The sequence below is a fragment of the Neolamprologus multifasciatus genome, chromosome 12 (assembly GCF_963576455.1).
Source record: "Neolamprologus multifasciatus chromosome 12, fNeoMul1.2, whole genome shotgun sequence".
Lineage (NCBI taxonomy): Eukaryota > Metazoa > Chordata > Actinopteri > Cichliformes > Cichlidae > Neolamprologus > Neolamprologus multifasciatus.
The window spans coordinates 22,565,072-22,590,071 of NC_140450.1; the positions used below are offsets into that span (position 1 = coordinate 22,565,072).

Consider the following 25,000-nt stretch of genomic DNA (forward strand, 5'->3'; position numbering starts at 1 on the left):
ATTGATCCTAACCCAGATCATGCCAGCCGTACAGAGGAGCGCAGACTTGATGCTTGCCCATCACGCTGAGGATATCCCAGCAATTCCCCTGAGATGTTTGGGGAAACTCAAAGAAGCCTAGCTGTAAGGCTCAGCTTTGATTATTTTCTCAGCTGACAGCATTTACAAAATGCTGTTGACAATAAGAAGAAAAACAAGAATATCCAACCAAAAAAAACCAAACAAAAACGAGTGAGTCGGGTTGGACGAATCTGTTCCTGCCTTCCCTCAGCAAGAGAAATGGGAGTCACCAGTTCCGGGTGTCTTTCCTTTCCTGTGTCAGCTTGCTGAGGGTGACATATGTACAGATGAACATGTATCCATTCTGTATGCGAAGAGGGCGGGGTAAAAAAAAACCCTCTAGTAGCGCGAGCCCTGGTGATGGTATTGACAACGGCGATGACGAGGAAGAACCGCCACGGCTCAGCCTGCCAAGCTCCTCTTCACCCCTGACTCTTCTGTACCTGTGGCACATAAGGACTTAGCTCCTCTCACAAAGGACAGAACTTGTCATGTCCGTTCATCAGCAGAACTCACCTTAAGGAAATGGGATGAAGAGAAAAAGGTGTGACCACCGTAGTCCTGAAAGTAAGCTTTCAGCAGCAGCATCAGTCATCAAAAAAAAAGCAAATACTAGGTCCTTCTGCCTCATTTATGGATTTGTTTTGCACATCTTGTTCTTTACTTGAGTTGTGTGGCTCTGTTTAATGAGAGTTTAAAAAATAATCACTAATAGTTTAGTTTCAGCCTTGCAACGCACCAGACTATGAGACTATAAGACTGAAATCTGCATCACTCTGAGCATCGCTGAGAGTAGGATTTGTTTTAAAAAAGAAAAAGCAAAACAAAGACTGAAAAGTACAAGAACAATGCACTGAAATTGTTTAAGTTGTTTAAGAATTTTAATTTTCTTGTGACTAACAACAACCAGACAGTACTTGTACAACAGACTTAATCTTTATGTGGAAGTTTTCTTCTTTTCTCTCTTTTTTTTTTAACTACATTGCCTCCTAAGCTTGAATCTGTGGTTTCCCTTCTCTTGAGTTGAGCTTTTCTTGTTATTCTGTTCTTGTATTCGCTCCAGTCACAGAAAAGCTTGCAACAATTTTAGCTTCGTGGTGGCTCTGGATTTGGACTAGCAGGGTTGCAGACTTTAGCCACTCAATTTGAAGCTGACGGGAAAAGCGCTTGCTTGCGTGGGTGTGTGTATAATTTGTTTGTGTGTGTGTGTGTGTGTGTGTGTGTGTGTGTGAGACATAAAGTGGTGCCCTATTGAGGGACTCACCCTAATTGTTTGCAGCCCCTCTACTCCTAATCTCAGGGCAAGCCAGGCTTGCATAACTGCCCGAATAGCACTGTCTCAGGTGGTCTTCTCACTTGTTAAAAGGGGGAAAAAGAGAGAGAGAAGATAACGTTTTGAGGTTTTTGTTTTAATTGCACTGCTTAGAAAAAATAATGAAGTTTTTTGTTCACTACCAAAACGAGAGGCAGACCTGCAGAGGAGCGAGGCAGCTTTTTCTTTTTGAGACGAATCACATTCCCTTTATGTCCTGCTGCACTTTCCCACTTCATCCATTACAGACTTTACCAGACCAGTGAAGCCAGGATGCTAATTCCAAAAAAAGAAGAAAAGATGGAAAAATATTTTTTGAAATAAGAAAGTAAAGTCAGCACAAATGAAATGCTGGGAATGTTGCTAAACTTCTGTTCATGCTGGTCAGAGCAAGTAGTAGTAGTCATAGCAGTAGTAGTAGTAAATTGAAATGAGTAATACATTGGTTTCCTAACTCATTCATGATAAAAGACCAGCTGTAACAGAGGTTCAGCATATTCAGGAAAAGATGACAAGCAGCACTTTAAAAAAGAAAGGAAAAAAAACACAAAATAAGAAAAAAATGTAGCATTCAGTGGTGAAGGTCTGGATTTAATAACTACTTGGTATTAACCATGTGTTAGAGGATTTTTAAGTAAAGTGGTGTTGTGTAGGACGCAAATGCATTATTCAGTCTTTTTAAGATTAGTAACTCTTTTTTTTTTTCTTTCCCTAAGTTTACATTTCAAAACGTAGCTAAGGCAACTTTGTGTGTGTGCTCGGTGTGTGCATGCTCTTATCAAGATCCTGCTGGCAACTAACCGTACAGCTTCTGACAGTGCTCAGCGAACTGCAGATTATTAAAGTGATCTTATCTTAGTGGCCTTGACACAGAAAGGACTTGATCATGATGCTTCATTTTTCAATGTCTCTGCAACTCTTGTTCTCGTTTCTCTTTGTTTAACACTTGTATGTTTTAAGACCTTTCCGTGTTTTTTTTTTTGTTGTTTTTTTTTTGTTTTTTTTTTTTGAAAATGGACAAAAAGGGAAGAGAGAAAAAAGACATTTAAAGCAAGGGTTGTTTTAAACGAAGAAACAAAAAAAAAAAGACATCTTGGACAGGCCTCATTGTGTCATTTTTTTTTTTTTTTCTGAAGCTGATGAGGGTTGACTATTATCTTTTTCCATGTATTTCTGGGCATTGATAGGTTGGTTTTTATAATTTTAACAAACAACCTTTTGGGGTGGTCTCCCTGACCTGTCTGATCCCCTTCAGGCCAGGGAGTGGCAGCTGTTGATCAGCACCCTTCTCCCTTCAAGAAACATTTATGTAACCTGGGACAAAACACTTTCTTTTTGTGGTAACTAATGTACTTGTTTTGCGATTCTTTGTTGGGGGTTTTATCTTAGGGAAACTGAATCAAGCTACGCGGTAATGAATAAGCTTACATATTTGTTTCAGGTGGGTCAATTCCATAGTCCATTTGCTTGGGCCTCAGAGTAGTCCAGTGTCAAAACTAAGCTAAATTCCTGACCTGAAGAAGGCAGGAACTGAAATGTTCAGAGAGATGGGATGTAGGAGATGGGATCTGAAACATTTTAGAAACAAAGTGCAATATTACTCAAAGAATTTTCTTCATTTTCATTTTTTTTCCAACACGATGATGTATTGATATTCTATGAATATACTATGTTCTGAATGCTTTAACCTTTCGTCTAGTTCTTCCTCTTGATTTGAATAAACATTTGTTCTAAATTACACAACTGTGGTTCCTGTGTGTGTTTTCCCTCCAAAGCTGTACACGTAGGTCAATTGACCTACACTGTACAGTGTAGGTCAATTGCACACTTGTTCACCTTTGCTGCGTTTCACTGACCGCTGATCATATACAACTGATCACAACAAAGCATCCTCTAAATACAAAAGCAAATGTTGTTTAAATGACTAATCATTATCCAGTGCTTTACTTTAAAAAAAAATCTATACAAATGGGTCACAAGAGAATTACAAGCACAAAGGCAGCCAATCATCTCTTGAAAAGTAGTACAACACTGCCCCTAGAGGTGGTTTGAAGGTAGCACTGATCCTTGCTGGCAAAAGATGCAAGGTACTAAGAAGGACACTGAATGGGTCTTAGTTGGATCACAAGTACTAAGATACTGGTCGATGCACACATTTTGTGTTAAAACCAAAAACATTTGTGTTGATACAACTTCAAATTCCCTGTAATTTTTTTTTTAAATACTGCAGTATTTTTTTTAGCCCAATCTGTCCTGAAATAAGACATCAGTGTTAAAGTTTGCCAACATTAACCCGGCCTAGTTGTTTAAACTCAGATAAATGTTTAACTTGTACAACTTGCAGCTTTCTAACTTTATAGTGCTGCTCTCTTGGTGGTTTGTCTACACATGACCTCTTTATTATGTTTAACAGTCTCTTTGCAGACCAGTAAGTCAATTTCATCCATAATGTATCGACTTGCATTTTACGTCAGCCCAGTTTTTTACTGATTGATTTTTCATTACAAACTATGTGTGCACAAGTGAGCTCAGCAAATTCGATCCCGCCGGATGTGAAAGGATGTGTTGTAGGGCCTACTGTTTTTGTCGCAAATCCAGCTGGGACAAGATGCACAAATGATCGCAGCAGATGGCCGCCCCTCCCTGAGCCTGGTTCTGCCGGAGGTTTCTTCCTGTTAAAAGGGAGTTTTTCCTTCCCACTGTCGCCAAAGTGCTTGCTCATAGGGGGTCATATGATTGTTGGGCTTTTCTCTGTATCTATGAAGCGCCTTGAGGCGACATTTGTTGTGATTTGGCGCTATATAAATAAAATTGAATTGAATTGAATTGATCTCACCGACATGAAGGACGTCGACGCTGTTGCAGAACTGGACCTCACAGTTTCTGATACTTCTAAGCTCTGTGGAGTTCAGTAGAAACGGAGGAATGAAGGAACCGCTTTCAATTTTCTTTCCCAAAATTAACAAGGCAAATTCGAAGAGACAGCTCATCAACTTTTACTGGAAATGTTTGCAAAGTATTAGTTCAAGCCAGCCTCAGTGATGACTCAGCAGCCCGGCCAGCTTTGACCCAGCACTTCAGTTTTCTCTTTGTCTCCTCTTCTCAATCCCCCCTGGCCCCTTTTGACTTTTGTGGGCCCGGGCCTTTGTGGGTTTGTGACCCCTGTAGACTGGGGAGAAAAAAAGGAGGAGGGGATTACTAAGGGAAACCATAGATTGTGGCAGTGTGCATGCATGTGTGTGTGGTGAGAGTGTTGATTAGCAATTGCTGACGCTACACAGGCCTCAGCTGTTTCCTCTCACGGGATAATCCCGCTACCCAGAAGCCCCCGTGTGATCCAGAGGTTCTCGGCAACCTGGTGTGACTAGGCATGTTCAGCGTGGATGGGGATGATCGGGCTGAGGCCCCTGTAAGCCTGCCTGCCAGTGTCACATCATCACTGTGACATAATAGAAATGCAAACACACACACACATGCTGAGTGGACTGGAATGCGGCAGTGACGTGAACTCACACATTCTTATGAAACAATTGGATAGCCAGCATAGCTACAGGTCTGATAATGCAATGAAAGCACAGATCTGGGAATAGGCGTAAATGTATCTGAGAAACTCAAAATTATGACCACTGTTTTTATAAACTGAGAGAGGCATTTCAGCACGATCCACACATTGATTTAGTATATTACAGACATGTATAATCTAAGCCATACGGTCTGACCTCTGCAGCTGACAGACAGAACTGAGCTACTGTGTAGTTATCATTAAAGTGTACCCTTTTCTCTCAAGACAAACACATTTTACTACAGATAGACTCACAAATTCTGGCCTTTCTACATCACATTTGGAACTGGATAACCTTATTTGCTAAACTAGTTGCCATGTCACTGAACCATGCTCACATGAAGATTAAAACAGTACATTTTTCAGCGACAGAGGGATGCAGATACTCTGGAAGGATATAGAATTTAGACGACACAGCCTGCATGAAAGTGAACATTAGCCAGCAGCTGTAATCTTAATCTAAATTCAGCCAGTTATCCACCTGTTTTTATTACTGGGCACAAAGAAAGTAGCAAAGAAAGAGCTAGAAAGCCAGACAGCCAAAAACGAAGTAGCCACACGGTAGGACAAAGCTCTTAATTTCCTCGTTTACTATGCTGAGATTTTGCTTGATACAGCTCCAACATTAAAACAACCTGCCTACTTTTGGGCAGACCCACTTTAATGCCATGAAAGCATCTCTGATACACTGGATCTTGGTCATCTGTCTGGCAGTCCAGCATTGCCAGAGGATCCTTTGGATCCAGTTTGTCTCATGGTCCATGGATTGTGGTTTTCCCAGGAGTTTCACTCCACAGATTCCAGTCAAGTCTACAAGCTTGACTGGGCTGGAATCTGTGCAGTTTGGAAAGGCAGCTGTCTTCAGGGAGTGCCGTTGCCATGGTGGATGTGTGCTTGGCTTGTAACTACATTTAGGTAGGAAGCCAGCATGTTAAAGTAACATTTACAGAAATGCCGGGAACAGAGTTTTGCTAGCAGAACTTTGCATTTTAACAGCATGACCAGACTTTTCTGCTTCACCTGTCAGCGGGTTTAATCTTGTGGCAGATTGGTGAATATTAGGCTAAACCTCATGGGGACTTTAGTCCTTGCATGAATGACATCGGTAAATAGATATTAAAAATTGCATGTATGTCAGCAGCAGCTGCTGCTGCGATTAAACAGTACATGTCAGTTGTCAGTTTTTAGCCCGATTGACTAAGTTTGTTGCTCCATGAAAGACAGATGTCAGATTCCTCAACTAATCTCAGCCTTGGGTCTCCAGAGTCTGTTCTCACCTCACTGATCTGTCTGTTTATAGTAAGAAAACATAATTATTTTTTTTTAAAATGAGCTGAAATTGGCTGTGTCTGTGCCACCTCGGCCTTGACACACAGACCACACATAATTTAAAACAATGGTGCTAATTGAAAATCCTTTTAAATGTTCTCAGTGGAGCTGGGTGGGCTGCTGTGGGTCTCCATGTTTAGTAAGGACAGGAACATGATAGCCAGAATTACAGTGGGCTATGTTCTTATGCCAAGACTCCCATCCCTGCCATACCAAAGTCCCAGCATGGTCAGCATTCCACCTCCAACCATCCTTCACACATACAGACACACACACACTGCACCCGAGTCCCCTGGCATGTTTGCAACTCATGTGCAGCACCACAACTTTGCCATGCCATTAAGTAGGAAAGATCCTGCACACTTTGTGCATCTCTTTGCCAGCACATCCTCAGAACTAATCATCAAAATAGGCTGATTATGAGTGACTCCTGAAAAGATTTCTGTGGCAGCAAGAGCTGAAATCACCAAAAAGTAGAGATCAAGTTAAGTGTGCTAAAGATTTACTGTCATTTTAATTGTGCCAACAGATAGTCTATGTGACCTAAAGAAGGGATTATGAATCTATATATGCACTTGTGAATCCTTTTATATCAAGATGCTCAAATAACAGCTTGATTGCAGACTGCAGAAGAATAACAAAGCCAGTAGTGTTAGCCAGGCCACGAGGGGGAAAGAGTGACCCGGGGTTCATTTTGGACAGATTGTACTTGAACAAGTTCCCCTCCCCCGCCCTCTTTTTTCCAGCTTTTTGTGCATCCACACTGTTTTCTTTCACTCTCGTAGTTTCCAGTCTTAGCTCAACACCAGATGTGTTTGAAGTATTTGAAGGATTGCAGAGGCCCAGATGGTCACGGCAACACTACATGAGATGGTACGATAGCCATGTCGGAAAGATCGATGACTTAGGGCACTCTCATGAAACTGAGGAGAAAAACAAAGTGAACCTGACTTGACCATCCCTTTTCTATGTTTGAAATGCACTGCACAACATAAACTGAAGAGCTATACCACACAGGTCACATTACTAGATTTTATCACCATGGTGAGCAATGCCGGGTGCTCTGCTCTATTCTGGAGGCTTAAGGGGACTTCACCAGTGACACTCTAACCCCTCTGTTATGTCACCTAACACAGAGCGAGTGAAATTCTGCTGCAGCCTGTAAAAGGACACTAAAAGGTTGCCATAAAAACAGCAATGATACTAGAGTTTATATCTAGGTGAATTGATGACATGTCCCTAATTTGCTGCTTAATAAAAAAGGAAATATCTGTAATCTCTTTCATAACTGTATTCAGTCAGGGAGGAAGCATAGAAGCATAAGATCTTTCTCAATAAAGCTGTTCTAGCATCCTTTTTAATGTCTGATATGAAGTGCTGGTCAGTAAATCTGTAACATATAAAATGTGACTAATAGTATGCCACATCAAGCAGGAATTATGCAAGTTGAAATACAACTTCTTTCCAAAAGTCCTTGGCCCCCTTATGTTCTGTTTCAAGGGGGATGAGAGGTCAGGTTGAGGAGTGCTGTTTCACCACTTGTCTTATTTTACCCAGCTGGTCCCCCGGTGGAAGTTGCTCAGTTTCCTTTTTTAGCCACGGCTGACTCATAGCACAGCTCCCATCCCCCTTCTCTGCTCTTGTGCAAAGTCCCTGCTCAGCTTCATCTCTCTCTCTCTCTCCTCTCCCCACCCTCCTGTGTGTCTTGCTCCTAAAAAACAACAGGTACATCAGGGCACAGAGAAGGCGGGGCTGTCTGGTGGGCAGCCTGTCCGAGCCTTCCAGTCACTTCTCCATGTTATTCCACCCCTCTGCCTCCAAACATCCAATCTGTCACCTCTTCCCTACCCTTTGCCTCCCTCACCCCGTCTGTCCATCCCAGCACTTCTGTCCCTGCGCTGCCTGCCCCTCCTCCTCTAATCTCCAACTTCTGCTGCCCTCCTCTTCACTGGATTCACATTCTTTCCAGGCAAATTATAAGCTGTCCTTTAAAATTCCGCCTGCAAAGCAAACGTGCTTGCCATGGTGATGACCTTTTATTTAAAAATAGCTTAAATGATGCAGTCGCCTCCCCAATTCTCTTTTTCTTTCTACCCTCTTTTGTCCACTACTGCATACTATAACACTTTTATTGTGATATTTGCACACTGCACGGCGTCAGTTGTGTTGCTGTGTGCTTTATAAAATGTCACACTCAAGTGCTCTCCAACGTGGTGATAAAGCATGTGTTTGTGGATCAAAACATTGGGAACACAGTAGTATCCAAACATCTTGTGGCCTTTTTTTTCCATTAACATATAGTGTATCCGTCCATTTAGGACCCACTAGGTGATAGCTCAGTGATGTCCATAAAAGTCCTTATCAATGCTGTAAACAGGGCGAGTCTTACAATACATCTCCACAGGGGAAACTACAGATGTTTATAAGTCTGCAAGGGGCTTTCGAGTGAGTTTGTGGCTTGCAGATATACACAAAATGTATCAACTGAGGAGCTCTAGTGAAAAAGATCTAATATTGTATAAAAGTATGTCAGCTGGGCATTGAAAAATCTGTTTACTTCTAACACAGACTATTGTTTCTTGGGCCAGTTTCCAAGGATGCTGATAAGCTTGAAGTGCAAAGTTGTTATGAATCTATACTCATACACACACTTAAGACATCCTGCTGCACTCAAAAGATCATCATGGAGCTGTACTTCTAGAACAAAACAAGACACTCTTAACAACCCTCAGGCGGAATATTCAACATATTAGCAGAAAAATACAATTATAAAACATAAAAATAACATAATCATAAAGAGTTGGCCAATACTTCAACAGTTCAACAGTTTTATAAATCCCTCCGCCTGTCTTGTTGTAGAGAATAAACTAGTTCTTTAGAGGAGCTGCTTATTTGTTGTATTCTCTGCTGAGGCTTAACAGAGCTGCTTACTGACACCTTGCAGGGATCAAGACGCTATTAATGGTGCATAACATCAAAAATCGCAGGACTTAAATTTCTTGTCCTTAAATTTGTTGCCAGGTATCCCGGGACTCCAGCTCGTGTTCCAGAAGTTTCCATCTGTCTGGTCTGAACTGGACTGGACAGTTGGCATTTTCTGAACCCATATTTTGAAACTCGGGTCAGATGGACAGACATGTACACAACATTGCCTGTCAGCCCAGCTGGTGTCTGTAAAGCTAAATCCAGGAGAACTGATAGGAATGGCCAGGTGGCTCAGACAGCCACACTGACACACACAGCCTTACACAAATGCAAGCAAAACACGTGCATCATCATAAGAATGAGTGCATCCAAATTGTCCTCTAGCAACACTTTTGGCTCTGTCCAAATTACAATTTGATGAAAGCCACAAAGGATATCAATCATAAGAAAGTGCGAGTTAATGAAATGTTAATGGGGTTTGAGCTGGCTCTATAATAACAAGGAACAGACCGGTGTCACAGAACAGATAAATTACCTACAAGAAGTCATGATTATTAAACTTTCCCCTCCCTGTCGCTGCTGTTGCACAAACATATTTATGCAGTGCCCTTTCTCCCTTACAGAGAAAGAAAAGCGTTGCATACCTGTCCTTCAGATATTCAGCAGCAGCAGCAGGCAGAAAACAACAAGTAAGGCTCTCATTCTAATTATCATTTGAGATGATGTGAAACAACTGAGAGCTAAGCTAAATCTCCAGACAGAACTGTGAGGAGATGAGGGGGGATGCGTCTAAACTAATTCCTATAACTTTCTGAGATCTGTCAAACTTATGGAAGCTACTTTTCTTGTTGTGATTTATTAAGGCGGCGTATTGTATCCCCGCAAAATCCCATGATCTCAGTGGGTGCTCCTGTTAAAATAAAGATAAATCTCTGAACCAGAAACCACCGCTAAGGCATGAGGGCCCAGAGCTGGGCTATGGCTCCATGGTTCAGCTGACAGACCTCAGCCAATAGCATAAAGGGAACAAACAGCACTTACTTTTTTTTTTTTTTATCCAGGCTGCCTCCTTCTTAAACATGTGGTTGCACACACACACACACACACACACACACACACACACACACACACACTGTTGTTCTTTCACGGCACAAATTAACCCCTGTGGATGGTGTGATAAGTCAGCCTCGCTAACTCTTTTTTTCTTGTTTCGTTTTGTAGGGTTGCCTCAGAAGTGTGAAGTTAGATATTCGATTTCTTAAAGAAAAAAAAATTGCTTCTCTGTGCTCTAACCTTTTTCTTCCTATAAGAGAGAGACACACACACACTACACACACACTCACACAAGAGTCACTTTAGGACAAGAGCAGCCTGGTCTGGTCTGCACCAGTTCCATGACTCATTTAATCATTTGGAGCAACTGCCCAGTGAAGAAAAAAAAAAAAACAGGGAAAACTAAAAGGTCTCTCTCATTTCATCTGAGTCAGTTTTTGGCAACTGAATGAGCGTAGCTGCAGTAGTCATTGCTGCAGAGAGCTTCGTTTATCATGACTGTGAGCTGAGCAGACAGGCAGGAATGTGTAGCACATAAGTCTGACCTCTGATCAGGTCCCTCTCTGCTCGGCCCGTCCTGGTACCCGCGCCTGAGCGATGAGAATATCTGATACGGATCATTTATGAGGTGAGTCGTATTGTGTTGCTGTCCAACTTTTAAAACGCCCCGACACTGTAGCCACAATCTTCACAAACCTATTTCTGTATATGTTGTGGGAGTGCAACTGGGCCAGTGCAACATGAGAAAAGGTTATGCAACAGTCTACTAGTTCAAGAGTTAAGCATCAGGTGAACTAAACACTCACTTCGCTTGCACTGTTCGTTTGCTGACTTGTCTTATCATAGGAATGACTTGAAAGTTGCTTCTGTTCTCAGCTACGGTCAGTGAAAATCAGTGAGGTGTGTAAGTGGATGGTTGTTAGCGCTGTCACCTCACAAAAAGAAGGCTCTGGGCTTGGATCCACAGGCTGGCCGGGGCCTTTCTGTGTCGGGTTTGATTGTTCTCCCAGTTTTCTCTGGGCGCTTTGGCCTCCTCCCATGGTCTCACTAACATTTGCATGTTAGGTGTAAACTGGCCGTAGGTGTGAGTGTGAATGGTTGTCTGTCTCTTTGGGTTAAATCTGGGATAGAGTGTTGACCTGTCCACGGTGGACCGGATCTCTCGCCCTGTGACAGGAGGGGTAGGCTGCAACTGTTATCCTAAGTGGAAGAAAATTGCTTGATGGATGGCCGCTGTAAGCAGACTGGGTGAAACTAACTTGGACTGCATATAAACGCCTGCAGCGACTGAGCAAAAGATTAATGAGACACACATAAGCTGAAGGGACTGAGCTGCTGAGGGAGTAAATGATTATTAAGAGACCAGCACCTTCATCTTGTAACCATGACGATATGACAATATTTAGCTTACTGCTTAACACTGTTTACACAAACAGGAAGCGAATGAGTCGGTATGAGAATCAGAATAGTTCCGGTGGCAACAGTCTAACCAGCGGCACCGGCACCTGTTATTTTCTCATTTTATCGTTTTTATACAGTTTATATAATAAGAACAATTTACATGCAAAAAAAGAAGAACAAGATAGAAAGAAGAAAAACACATTTATGATTAATTGTCTGCACAACAAACTGTCATCCTACCAAAATGACACTTTGCATGAAGTTCTCTCTGTTGTTCTCAGTGCCCGCCAGCATGAAACAACAGGTGGGTGACTGCAAAAATGGTGACCCCCAAAGCATGCGGCATATAAAAAGATCGTCTTAACACGGAGCAAAACTTCCTGGTAAAGATGTTCGTGGTACCAGTCAAATATGTAACACCCATGTGACAGAGTTTGTGCTGGTTGAGCTAGAGGACAGATCTTGGACTAAGAGCGCGAGTGACAGAAACAGAGGGACATACGGGCTGAATGGGAATAATAAAAAAAGTTAACTTCTGTTCTGATTATGCCATTCCCTTTTATAACACTAACTCCGTTGTGTAACTCGGTCAGTCGGCTTCCTCCTCAATAAACCCTCGCGTCTTGCCCTGGCTGCCGTGAATCTGACATTTCACCACTGACGGGCAACAACAAACAATATTGTTCTTGTGTGCAGTCAGAGCGTAACTGGGCTGGAGCAGCAACATGGCATGATACAGAACAGCCGGATCAAACCAGCTGAGTCTGGCTGGACACACACAGAGTTACACTGTGCCTGTCTCTCTGATGTGTGACTTCCGTTGGTTTCTAAAGGTCATTTGTCTCACACTCGGGTCACCACTAGTTTCCCTTGATGTCCCTTCATTCCAGCAGCTTTCTCTGTGCTTCTTCTCTGCTTTTCACGCAGGCTCCATCCTCTTACAGTCTAATATCAGTCGGGCGTGCCAACCTGGAAGCCCAAATTTCCCCTTATTGTATCTAGAATGTGATATTTATAGAGCGCTCACACGCTCACTGCTGAGGTCAGAAAATGCTCTTCCACCCTAGGCAAACTAGAATTGCTTGTTTCGGTGGAAAGGCCGTTTATCCTGATTACATCTCAACTGCCCTGGGATGAAATTAAAAACGTAGGTTGCTGGCATCATGTGTACTTTTTAACTCCTTTGCTTCTGAAACGAGAAAAGTTGCCAACCTTATCACGTTTCTAGGCCAAAACTACAGCCAATCAGAGAGCCTCATGTGGAAGGTTTGTGCTAGTCTGGATCAAATGGAGGACTTTAATGAGCACTTGGTTTGTGAAAATGTGAGCACAGTGGCCCTGATGTACTGTGAGTATGAGAGGAGTTACGAGAGTCAATGTGCTGACTTTTATATGGATGTCAACATGGATAAAAACATGCCTATGCACCCAGATCCCAGATATCGTGGCAGCCAAACAGCACAGTGAGAACAAGACAGAGTGACATGATATGAGAGTCCAGGTGGCTGTATAAAGGCTCTGCCTTTACAACCCCTTGATGGACATGATACCATGGACACTGTTAATAATAGCTATACAATAAGAAGTGATCAGAAACAGAAGCTGTGAAGTCTCCCCCGCTCTGAGCCGCACAGCTTCTTTCAATCCGCCTGCTGTGGGAGTTTGCGGATGGGAGGTGTCGAGCCACGTCTCTTCTTTTGGCCGTTATTTTTCGGACTCCCTTAAAATACCACTTGCATTGTGCTGCTCACCAAAGTAAGGATGGTTGAAGAATTTTCCAAAAAGAATGATCGTACCTTTGCTTCTTCTATTTTTGAAGGTTTCATCCAGCTTTTTTTTTCTTTCTTGGTTTGGATTGTTACAAAACTGCCAGCCATATAACAGGAAGCATACTGTCTCACTATTGTAAAGAAATTACTTCAGATGTTTTCTTGTGGGTTGAGATATATCAGTAAGCTTGTACTTATCTGTATATACAATTTGACTTGCCTGACACCAGTTCCCACAGAGCTGCTGCCCTGGGTGCTTCCCATACATGCCAAATTGGAGCCAAAACTTTAAAGAATCACAAACAGACTGCTTGGTATCGTCCAGACGTACTAGACTAATTTATTATCAGTCAAATACAGTTCTTGTCTGCCTTTTAGCTTGTTAGCTCATCGATTTTACTCCTGATTCCTTCTCCCTGTTGGCTTTTAAGATACTCACTGCAGAATTTTGGTGAAGCAAATACACAACTTTTAGGTACAGTTAGAGTTATTAATCCATCACAATTATGTCAGCAAACCGAGTAAAGCACTTCATAACGTTTCATTATAGGCTTCATGCAGCCAAGAGCTTAATGTTGTGTCTAGAAGATAAAGATTGATAGTGATTTTGTTGCCATATCTTCTGATGTTGATGTGGGCTGTGCTCCATGGCTTGCTAATATTTGAAATGATTCAATACTCTAAGTTTTTTTTTAATAAGAATCCTTCGAAACTAATCACAAAACATTGCCACTGAATCCTTTTATTATAATGTACTGCAAATCTTATATAAAGGCAGTCTATTTACTTCAAGACTCGGCTGGAGAAGGTCAAAGTCTTCATCCAGGCACCCAAGAATAAACACATACTCAAAGTTTTCAATCTCTGTGACACTGCTGGCATGGATAAGGCCACCGGATATCCTCCAGGAGCGGTTGATGATGTCAGAAACACCAGCGCCATGGTGTTGAGTGCCATGTAATTGACGGTACATGACAAGATGGTTTAAATGACTTCGGCTTGTTGATGAACAGAAAGAGAATCATGTTCTGATCTCGTTAAGGAAAAGGTTGTTATTTTCCATCCTGCACGGGTGCACACATCCATGCGAATTGATGCAAGTGCTTGTTTGACTCCTATCCTCATTGAGCTCATTGTCCGTTTCCTCCCACGGACACGTGCTGAGATGGATAGATAGTTTAAACATATGCAAACACGTGTGCTACAAGATCAGTGTGTCCTCGAGAGACGTGTTTACGTTCAGCCTTGTGTGACTAACCGTGTGTCTTCTCAACTTAAATGCAACTTTCTGTCGATGAGAAACTTCCGCTGACTCTGTTCTCTCCCTGTTTATCTTCTGTGGTGTGTTTCAGGGAAGGCTGACAGGAGCATGGGGAATGTGGTGGGAGAACAAGCCCCATGTGCGTAATACACAGATTCACACATGATTACTAACGGTATAAATCATCTGCAGTTGAACTCGTCTGGATTTTGAGGTTAGCGATGTAGGCAGTTGTGTTGGCTCTGCGTCTTCTCTGCCGAAAACTGAAAAAAGGGTCTGAGTTGAATCATTTAGATGCTCTTATTATGAAGAGAAAACTTATGTTAACCCATCTGCTTCTTAAGTTGATCCCATGTTGACTGCCTCACCTCTATAATCAACTTCCACAACTTTCAAATTACCTCTAAGCGAGTTATTGATTATCCAACAGACATCACTGTTGATCGAATTACACCTAAGACATAATATCTTAGGGATGCTTACAGCGATTAGATGTAATCTGACACTTGCACAGTTGTAGTAGACACTTTAATTACCCTGTGGAATATGAGTTTTCCCTGCATGAACCTTAAATAATGACACAGCAGGTCATTTTAAGGGTAAAACCGGTGGCACAGGTCGACTTTGTGTGTTTTTTACTCCTCTGCTGACTTCTCCTTTTACTCTCCCCACACTGTATTGTCTGGCTGCACTGATTTAAGCAACAGAGAATCTACTGTGAGGCTTTACTGTATGGGTGGGACTGGGTCATTATCCTATTGAAGTCTGATCTCAGGTGTTGCATGTACCAGTAAAATGTCAGACTCGATTATTCTCACCTGAACACCATACTTGTTCAGAGACCACAAAAGTGAGGAAACACGTGATGGAGGCATTGACGTTTATCATGTAGAGAAAATAACAAAGAAAAGAGGTAAAAAACTGAAAGATCATGTTTCAGAAGCTTAAATCCTTCTCACTGAAATTAAAGATTACTACGGACCGTTGCCATAACAAACGCTCGTCATTCAGAGCATATAAATACACACCACGCCATGTCCTATTGTCTGGTTATATAACTGTCCCGTGTCTTTTCTTCAGAAGGATATTGTGATATAGACTGTAGACAAAGGATGAACACACTCACTCTGATGTCACTCACTGGTTTGTGGAGTTGCATTTACGCAGCTTCATGAAGTCACCATCATTTTTTTTTTACACACAGAATTGACCATATTTGGAGGATGGGGTGGGGTGGTTAGCAGGTAAAGGATCCATACACTGCATCACATAGACACGTATGCCTGCTGATTAGTGCTAACAAATTCAAGAATTTCACTATTACTGGGTTACAGATAAGTGTGCCAAGAAAATCTCCCCGACAGTGTTGGCAGGAGGGATCCTTGTTTTCACGTTGTGTGTGCCAAATTCTGATCGTACCTGAATGCTGCATCAGAAATTGAGAAGCATATAAAACATTGTAATTCATACTAAAGTTGAATTAACTATCAATTTACCATTTAATAAAGTTGATTACAAAGCATCATCCAAAACTTCCTCAATTCCTCATTTACAAAGTCTCGAATAATGAGACAACATCTTATCTCAAAGCTCTCATAGTACCATATCAGCCCAATAGAGCTCTTTGCTGTCAGGCTGCGGGTTGCCTGTGGTTCCTACAGTATTTAAAAGCAGAATGGGAGGCAGAGCCTTCAGATTTCAGGTCCCGCTTCAGTGGAACCAGCTCCCAGTTTGGATTCAGGAGACAGACACCTTCTCTACTCTTAAGATTAGGCTTAAAACTTTCCTTTTTACTCTATGTGTTTATACACCTCTCTGCATTTAATCATTAATTATTTTTAAACTCTGGCTTTCTTCCACAGTGTGTCTTTAGCCCTGTCTCCCTCCCATCAAGCCCAATCAAATGGTGCCTTTCCCTGAGGCTGGTTGTGCCAGAGGTGTCTGCCAGTTAAAAGGGAGTTTCTCCTTCCCACTGTCGCCAAGTGTTTGCTTATAGGGCGTTGTCTGATTGTTGGGGTCTTCTTTGTAATTTTGTGCATTATTGTAGGGTCTTTACCTTGCAATATAAAGCACCTTGAAGTGAATGTTGTTGTGATTTAGCACTATATACATAAAACTGAATTTGAATCTGCATTAACTGTATTAAAAATACAGTACGAACCAATAGGTGCCAACACCAAAAACATTGCCAATAGGTCCAGTTCAGTGACACATTAGCGGCCTGCTTCTTCCACTTGTCACTTTAAGTGGTCACACTGTTTTAACTTTAAGCCCTGGGTGAGTTATACAGTTGCATACCCCTGTACAGTTCTGCTGAAGATTTATAAACCATTTTCCCTCTGCGATGCTGTAAACATGTTTAATGCATCTATATGTTATGTTAACATGGGAATTTGCAAACAGACTCGCTTTCAGAGCAAGCCTCATGTGGCCATGTGTGGAATTGCAATTTTCTACTGCCAGTGGCTTCTTTTTCCAGTGCAGGAAATTACCGATTGGTACCGTGAAAGGCAGTTTTCTCCAGTTGTGACAGACCTTCCTTTGAGGATGCGGTGACTCACTGAGAGCTAAAGTCCCAATTCACCACTGGGGCATACATAGAGACAGACTGCAAGCGATCTGTGAATCAGCTGTTGCCTAGTTATCTGCTATCTAAAGACCAGAGGCTCAGGGGTGAGAAGAGACCAAGGACTCCAACATAAACATGTTTGTCTGCAGTCTGGCTGGTGGGTTGGGACATCATGCTGTCTGCTGTGGCTGTTTAATTACTTCCCACCCCCCAGTTAAGCTCTGCTCATCTAATCTCAGACTCTGTGAAGCAGGCTTCTGGCAGCAAACTTATTACTTTTTATGGGGCACCAAATCAGCGCCTTATGAATCTGAAAATGTCTTGAGACATCCTGTGCTCAGGAACAAGCAACTCCACACTAACACATTTAATCAGCCCGAGCCTGAGCTACGGTTTTATGTCTAAAATCAGCACATGTACATGTAATCATATATTTAAAAATACTACAAAATATGCTATGTGCACTGGGACTGGAGTTACATCAATTAGTATTTGTTGTAGCCTCCATAGCCCTAACATGCTCTTTCATGTTTTGCTCACACTCCACCTCTCCAAGTATCACAAAATGTGGTAATCTTTGCATCTCTCTTGATGTTGCTAACAGACAAACAATGCAGCTTACAGGACATATAATGGAAATATGTCATGTCAAATGTAAGCCAGGCAGCAATAATGCATGAATGGGTTGCATGTTAGACGCTTCCCTTAGAAGGGGGGGAAACAATAAAACAGGCCGATGGAAATGTAGATGACAATTAAAAGTTAACGGCACTATTCAGACTCAGCTGCTGCGGGAGAAAGCGATCCCCCAGAGCCGCTGCCATTAAACTGCAGAGTACCATCTTGTTAAATGAAGCAATGACTTTTTTGTTCATTACAACGTGTTCCTTCAAATCCCACGAGTAAAGCCTCTCACTAATGTGAGAGGATCAATCTAAAGCACACGCCATGGGAAGAAAAGCAAAAAACTGAAAAAGCAATCAATAATAAAAATATTGTCTTTCAAGTGAAAACGTCTGAGAAAACTTTTCCACCCATCATTATTGGAAACATTTGTTCAATTCTTTTCCCTCTGGGTCAAAATGCCACAGGGTTTCCAGCCATGCCATCTCGCTCCAACAAGGAAAGCTGTTCCAGCAGATATCATTTATAGATACCACAGTCGCTTCCTGAATAAGGTAAACTATTTCATCAAGGGTGGGACTTTATCTGGGAAGCTCATTAAGGTCAAAAGATGCACACTTCTTATTGCTGAAGCTCTCCTCTTATCAGCTGGGATCATGGCCACAATCAAGCTCCACCCATCCTGGAAGTTGTAATGAAGAAGGTGGATTGATGATTGTCACATTGTTCAAAATCCAAGCGTGTCTCCTGTCTCTTCTTTGTTTCCTCTTGCGAATCTCACACTTGTGCACTCCTATTTTGCAGTAACAGTAACAGTCCCTTGTGCTGCCAACTTCCAAGAGCTAGGTTTAAACGTTGGGCTGATGAAGGACAAAAAAAAGATTAAAAGGCAGAGCGAAGGTCAGGTAGATGACGGTTTCCAAGAAGTTGCCTGAATGTGGAGTATGTCTTTGTAGATTTACACTCACTGACTCTTTAGGGAGTATAGTTCGCACATTAGATTCAAATGTGACTGAATAGCTTGCATAGCTCAACCGTTACAGTACTGTGGATATTTGCTGCCTCATATTTTCACACACTCATTCTTCACACAGTGCATATACAAGCAGATCTCCCGAAGGTGTGGGATGAGTTTGTGAAATTCCTGCAGGGAGTTACATAATGACACAAATCCTTCCTTGTGAGAGTGTGACCCCTGGGACCCCATAGTGAAAGACCCGCTCACTGGTAGCAAGCTGTCTCTTAGTGTTAAGTTATGAGACGTAAAAATGAAATCAGAACATGCAAACACAATTCATGTGGTACATTATTTATTAACAAAGTTACACAATCTACATTCTCTATCTTTGCCTAGGTCTCTACAGAAAAACAAAACAAAACAAAATATACATTCAGAAATCAAGAGCGTTTAAAAAATAAATTTAGTAAAACATTTATTCGTATTTGTGAACACATGTACAGTAAAAATCCCATACAGTATCAAACATCTATATGAAAACCATCTATTCAAAAACTGTTTTAGTGCAAAGGATTTTACAATATAAAAATACTGTCTTGTAATCTTTATTTGTGATATGAAAAACAGAGGGACGTGGGATCTGTGTGAGGTGTGAAGGTTAGAGGTGTGTGTCGGCGATGGGGATACGCCGAAGCTCAACTATCTGGGAGTTGGTTACGCTCCCTCCGTCGTGGCTTCCTGGTATGGACTCGTTATCGCTGACATTAAGGCCGGTCCCTAAAAAGAAACAAAAACATTGCATTTTTATCAAAAATATGATACGTTGTATTTTTTTATGCAGTATATTCACGTGCATTTTTCTTCTTATAGCGCGTAGTAAGTTGGACCACCTAATACCCACTATAATTGGTCCTTATAGCGCGAATGATCTATTTTGCTCTATTATGAAATCATCCCTGCATGTCATGAACTCTGGGATATCAAGTCTGATCAGTCATGGTAATGAGACGTGAAGGGAACAGGCTAACAGGCTTGGACTGGAAGCAGGTAGAGAAACAAAATAATTCATTATATGTTAATGGGTAAACCATGTAACTGCTTGTTGGTAAAAAATAATCAAAAATATGTTAATGATAAACACATGATTTTTAAAAATGCAAAACTGGACTTGTTCTTTTATAAATGCTTGGGCTGCTACAGATTTTATCTGAATTAAAAAACATCATCAGACTTGTTCTTTTGTGCTTTGGTGACTTCTGGATGCTTTCAGCTTGACATACTTGAGAAGAGTTGGATAATGAGCGCCAATGTTGCTGGATTTGCACTGAAACTCACCCAGCGATGATTGCAAAATAAGATCCTTCAAACCGCCATCCTATGCCGTGTTAATGATCAGCTCTAAGTTGTACAAAACAGCACCGGGCGAAGGTGCCGAGATAACAGCGTGCACCTCGATACGTGCTTAAAGGTTCACGATCAAACAAAGTGCGAAGACCCAGATTACTGCAATACTTGCTGACCCCTGTCAGCTGGTACCTTATTATGTAATTATAATAAGAAAATTATCTTTACTGCTGACTGAGTGCTTGAGATTAGCCCAGGTTATAAGTTCAGCACGGCTGGTACGAGCAAAGAGAAGGTCAGGGAAAGTATGAAATGAAAGAGTGTCCTTTGTGACTGGTGGAGCAAAAAAATGATAATTTAATGACAGAGTTGAGATGTAAACAGATAACATCAGCGCAGTATCGAGTTTCACGAAAACATCTTTTAACAGAAGTTTCAGATTTACGCTTCCTTTTCCACACAGCAAAGATCAACTACAGGAACTTTTATTTACCTTTATTTTCTTGAGGCCATGCCAAAGATCTGGATAGAGCCAAACACTTTGACTTAATTAAACCTTGCAAACTTTCCTCCTTACCACACTGAATAATATGACAGATTACTTCAAAGTGCTGAGTTTGCTGTGGGGACCAATAAATTCCCTGGCATGTCTCTTCCAACCCGGAGGTTATTCAAAGTCAAACATCACAACAAATCAGGACAGCAGGTACTCTTCGAGAAACAGAGAAAGTGAAATGGAGAGTGACACAGACACAGTGGCTCTGCTTCACCCTGTCACCACACAAACAATAAGAGGATAAGAACCTCTCTCTCTGTCTAAGTTTTTAACTTTCACATAAATGCATTTATCAACATGTCTGCTTTTAATTTGACTCTCAACAGCTACAAGTTTTGCTTTTAAGGGGTTTCTTCAGTATAGTGGAGTCTGGTGTGGTTTTCGAGACTGAAAAGTCAGGTATTGTATGACCCAGACAGAACAACCTTTAACACAAAATCAGATAAAACTGCAGGACTGTAGCTTGCAATGTCATGAAAGCTGCCAAAAGCCTGGCTTGTTGAAGAACTGTTAATGATTACTGTACTTCCTCTGAAAACTATTTCTCTTTCCCTGAACCCCAAGAGATTACCTGTGAAATTCAGTGTGACCTGCCACAGTCCCATTAACTTTGGAGTCTTATCGGGTAGGTCTATCTCGACTATGTATTTCTTATCCCTTCCAGAGTAATCGCGATTTAGAGGACCAGCCACTTATTCTTTCCATGACGTAACACCAAAGCTGTGAGAGATATTCTTGCTGCTGAAATAGAGTCCTCGTTACAGGTTGGGAATAACAATGACTGACGATGAGCTGAAACTGCTACGACACTGAAACAGCAGGTTGTTTACCCGTTAAATGGGTAACATTAACCTAGTTTGCTGACATATTGGCATCCCATTTTGTAATGTCTTTTATATTACTGAGATTTAACAGTAGCAGCTGACTGCATGATGTACCACAAACTAAATTATTTCTCAGGTAAGACTTACAAAAGCATCTAATACAATATTAACTATACAAATACACTTTTGTATGTTCAGGCACGACTTTCAGACTGTCTGCAGTGGATGACCTTGATTTAGGACGTGTGGAAACGGCTCATTCGGACACTGTGAAGCAAAGTCTCAATGATTTGAATAGTGTCCGTGTGTTTACATGAGCTGGTTGTGTATTGATGAGCAGGCTAGGCCCTCGGTTCATTAAAAATGGATGGCAATAGAGGAAAAATGACAGCTGAGAGACTTAAGGTCAACAAATGAATGACAAAGCAGAAGTGATACTGGTGGATTAATGGATGCATTAGGCACTGTTAGATGCTTTATGTATGTACAGGGTATAATAATCACAAACACATGCACACACATATACACACAGACACTCAAACACACCGCACACACTGTGGCATTTAATCGCAGGCTGATTTTTATCATCTCTCGTTCTCTGTTATCGTTCAATCTAAATTTTAGGAAGTGATAACATCTTTTTCTGCTTTTAGGCTACGGGGAAAGAAATGGGAAAGAAATGGTTGGTTACTGTTGCACAACCAAAATTACAGCGACTGTGTGCAATGAACTTCTGATCTCTATGCTTTTGAAATGGTTGCTTCAAAGATGTGGACCAGGTCTGAGTATGCTTGCAGTCAGACGCCGTCTCCAAACTGACTTTGATGCATCAAGATGGTGATAAAACAGGGATATAATGGCAATAAGGTGGAGTCAGACTGCTATCAGTTTTAGACTAAACTGGGTCAAACTGGGTCAATCTGTTTTTGAAAAAACAAAAACAAAAACAAAACAATTTTAACTGTGATCATTCTTAAATCTGCTGCTGTCTACATCAGAAATGCAATGCTGTACCGGGCCCAGGGATGGACTTAGGCAGAATCTACGCATCAGGTGTGACTCTGTCAGCCACAAACTGGACCAAATGTAAACGGATGATAATTTATAATTTATAAACTTATAAACACATAGATGTAAGCAACTGCAGGTTGGGGGTGCTGCAAGCTTGGCCTCTGGCAAACCAGTTGCTAGAGCTACCTGCAAGCACTCCCGGACATCAAAAAACTGGATCCAATCACTCCCCAGCCGTTAATTTTATCCTGGTCACACAGAGGCTGTTGTCCTGTTTTTACTGTAGTCTGACTGAGACCTACCACACAACTGGTGAAATCGGATTTATTTCTCAAGCATACTGTGTTTGTCCTTTTATGTCAAAATATTTAGCGCAGCAAAAACACGCCCTGCACCGTGGTCACCTTTGGCACAGTTATGCATTTTTTGTTTTTATAGAAAGTCCCTCCACAAATATGTTGACAGTGTTTTTTTTACACACTGAGCTGGAGCAAAAGTTTCTGACAAACCCAGCATGCTTAAGGTGAGGTCTGAAAACAGCTAATACCAAAGGAATATTCAGTATCAAATCGCGTTTCTGACACTTGCTTCCTGTGTAATCTGTTGAAAGGTATGTAGTATAGTTCTCCTCACCTGTTTTTAAGGCAAATATGAGGTCGTCAAACTCCTGTGAATCCTCATCTGCAGTGACTAGGTTGGTGTTGATGAAGCCTCCCTCGGTGGTGTACGTCTCCATCACAGGACTGGGCTTAAACACACTGCTGGGCTGAATGCTAGGCCGCAGTGACGTTCGCTCCCAGTCTGCTGAAACCTGATAGATAAATGTGTATTTAAACAGACAAGCCCAAAAATCACCAAATATAACATAGAGTCCCAATAAGTTGGGATGCTGTGAAAATGCAAATAAAAACAGAAAGAAATAATTAGAAATTCTCAGAAATGGATATTTTATTCTTACTAAACATATCAAATGTTTAAACTGAGAAACTGCACAATTGGGTGATTTTTGAACACACACATAAAAAAAGAGATCCCCTCTTTTTTTTTAAACAACAATCTAACTAACGAGACCAGTAGCTGGACCTTCGAGAGAGGAGTGTTGTTCCACTCTTGCTGCTCAACAGTCCTGGATCTATTTTGTCACGGTTTTCCTTTTATTGATGCTTTAAATGTTTTCAGCTGGTGAAAGGTTTGGACTGCAGGCAGGCAAGTTCAGCACCTGGACTCTTCTACTATGAAGCCACGTTGTAATACGTGCAGTATGCAGTTTAGCATTGTCTTGGTGAAATAGGCCTAATGTGAACATCTGGATGGAAGCATTAAAACCTGAATATACCTTTCAGCATTGTTGGTGCCTTTCTAGATACAAATGCCAAATCCACAGGCAATGCTGCATCCCAATACCATCAGAGAAGCAGAGTTCCCAGTGGGTGTTGACAAAAAGCCGGATGGTTCCTCTCCTCTTTAGTCTGGAGGATGCAGTGTCCGTGTTTTCCAAAAAGAATTTCCATTCGTCCGACCATTTGTTTTCCATGTTGCCTCAGTCCATTTTAAATGAGTTTTAGCCCAGACAAGAGGACACCATTTCTAGATCATGCTCACATATTCTTCTTTATGATAGAGTTTTAACCTGCATTTGTGAATGGCACAGTGAACTGTGTTCACAGAAAATGATTAGTGGAACTGTTCCTGAGCCCAGGGCAGGGATTGCAGGGATTTCCATGACAGAATAAAACCTTTTTTTTAATGAAGTGTTGCCCGAGGCCCTCAAAATCACAGGAATCCAATATAGATTTTTCCTTTTCTCTCATGGACAGAAATTCCTCCAGATTGATGATGAGACATCAACATCTTTTTCAGCAATCACCTGCAATACCTTAACCCTCTCGAGGCAGGCGTTGCAGATTTGCAACAGTTAAAAACTAACAACCTGATTACCCCACATACATATTTTATGAGCTTTTTTTACTCAGAAGTACCACTGCAGGACTTGGTTGTGCATTAGCAACTTAAACTTAATTTGAGCCCGAGAGGGTTAAACAAGTTTTTTTTGCAGATTGGTGAACATCTGCCCGTCTTTAATTCTGAGAAACTCTGCCTCTCTAAGATGCTCTTTTTATACCCAGTCATTTCACAGACCTGTGGTCAGTTAACCTTATTAGCTGCAAATTGTTCCTCCAGCTGTTTCTGTTTAGTACCACTTACATTTCCAGGTTTTTGTAGCGCCTATCTCATCTTTGAAGATATATTCCTGCAATCTAAATCAAGTTGAGCTAATATTATGCCTAAAATGGTACATTTTCTCAGTTTTCTCAGTTTGATATGGTTTCCATAGTGTTTTGTGAATAAAATATGGGTTTATGAAAGTTTATGAGCTATAAAAAAACATGAATCTTTAACGTAACAAACACAAAAAAAAAAAAACAGGATAAACTGAGGTCA

General features: G+C 41.4%; 2 protein-coding genes and 1 long non-coding RNA gene across 6 annotated transcripts in view; 2 read left to right on the plus strand and 1 right to left on the minus strand.

The window, feature by feature from the left end:
• arrdc3a (arrestin domain containing 3a) overlaps positions 1 to 3,115 on the plus strand; it is a 7,749-nt gene extending 4,634 nt beyond the window's left edge. The window contains exon 8 of the mRNA XM_085181475.1: positions 1 to 3,115. Coding sequence (XP_085037601.1) covers positions 1 to 69 — 69 coding nt within the window. The 3' untranslated portion in view covers positions 70 to 3,115.
• The window catches only part of adgrv1 (adhesion G protein-coupled receptor V1), a 169,027-nt gene continuing 146,456 nt past the window's right edge, over positions 2,430 to 25,000 (minus strand). For all 4 annotated transcript variants that reach the window (XM_085181423.1, XM_085181425.1, XM_085181424.1 and 1 more), the window contains 2 exons: positions 23,192 to 23,369; positions 2,430 to 19,600 (listed from right to left, as the gene is read on the minus strand). In XM_085181423.1, the coding sequence (XP_085037549.1) occupies positions 19,482 to 19,600; positions 23,192 to 23,369 (297 nt within the window). In that variant the 3' untranslated portion in view covers positions 2,430 to 19,481. The remainder of the gene's footprint in view (positions 19,601 to 23,191; positions 23,370 to 25,000) is intronic.
• On the plus strand, positions 9,119 to 24,283 carry LOC146506976 (uncharacterized). The gene is made up of 2 exons (XR_014877380.1): positions 9,119 to 10,869; positions 14,764 to 24,283. It is a non-coding gene; the product is annotated as an uncharacterized LOC146506976 (long non-coding RNA).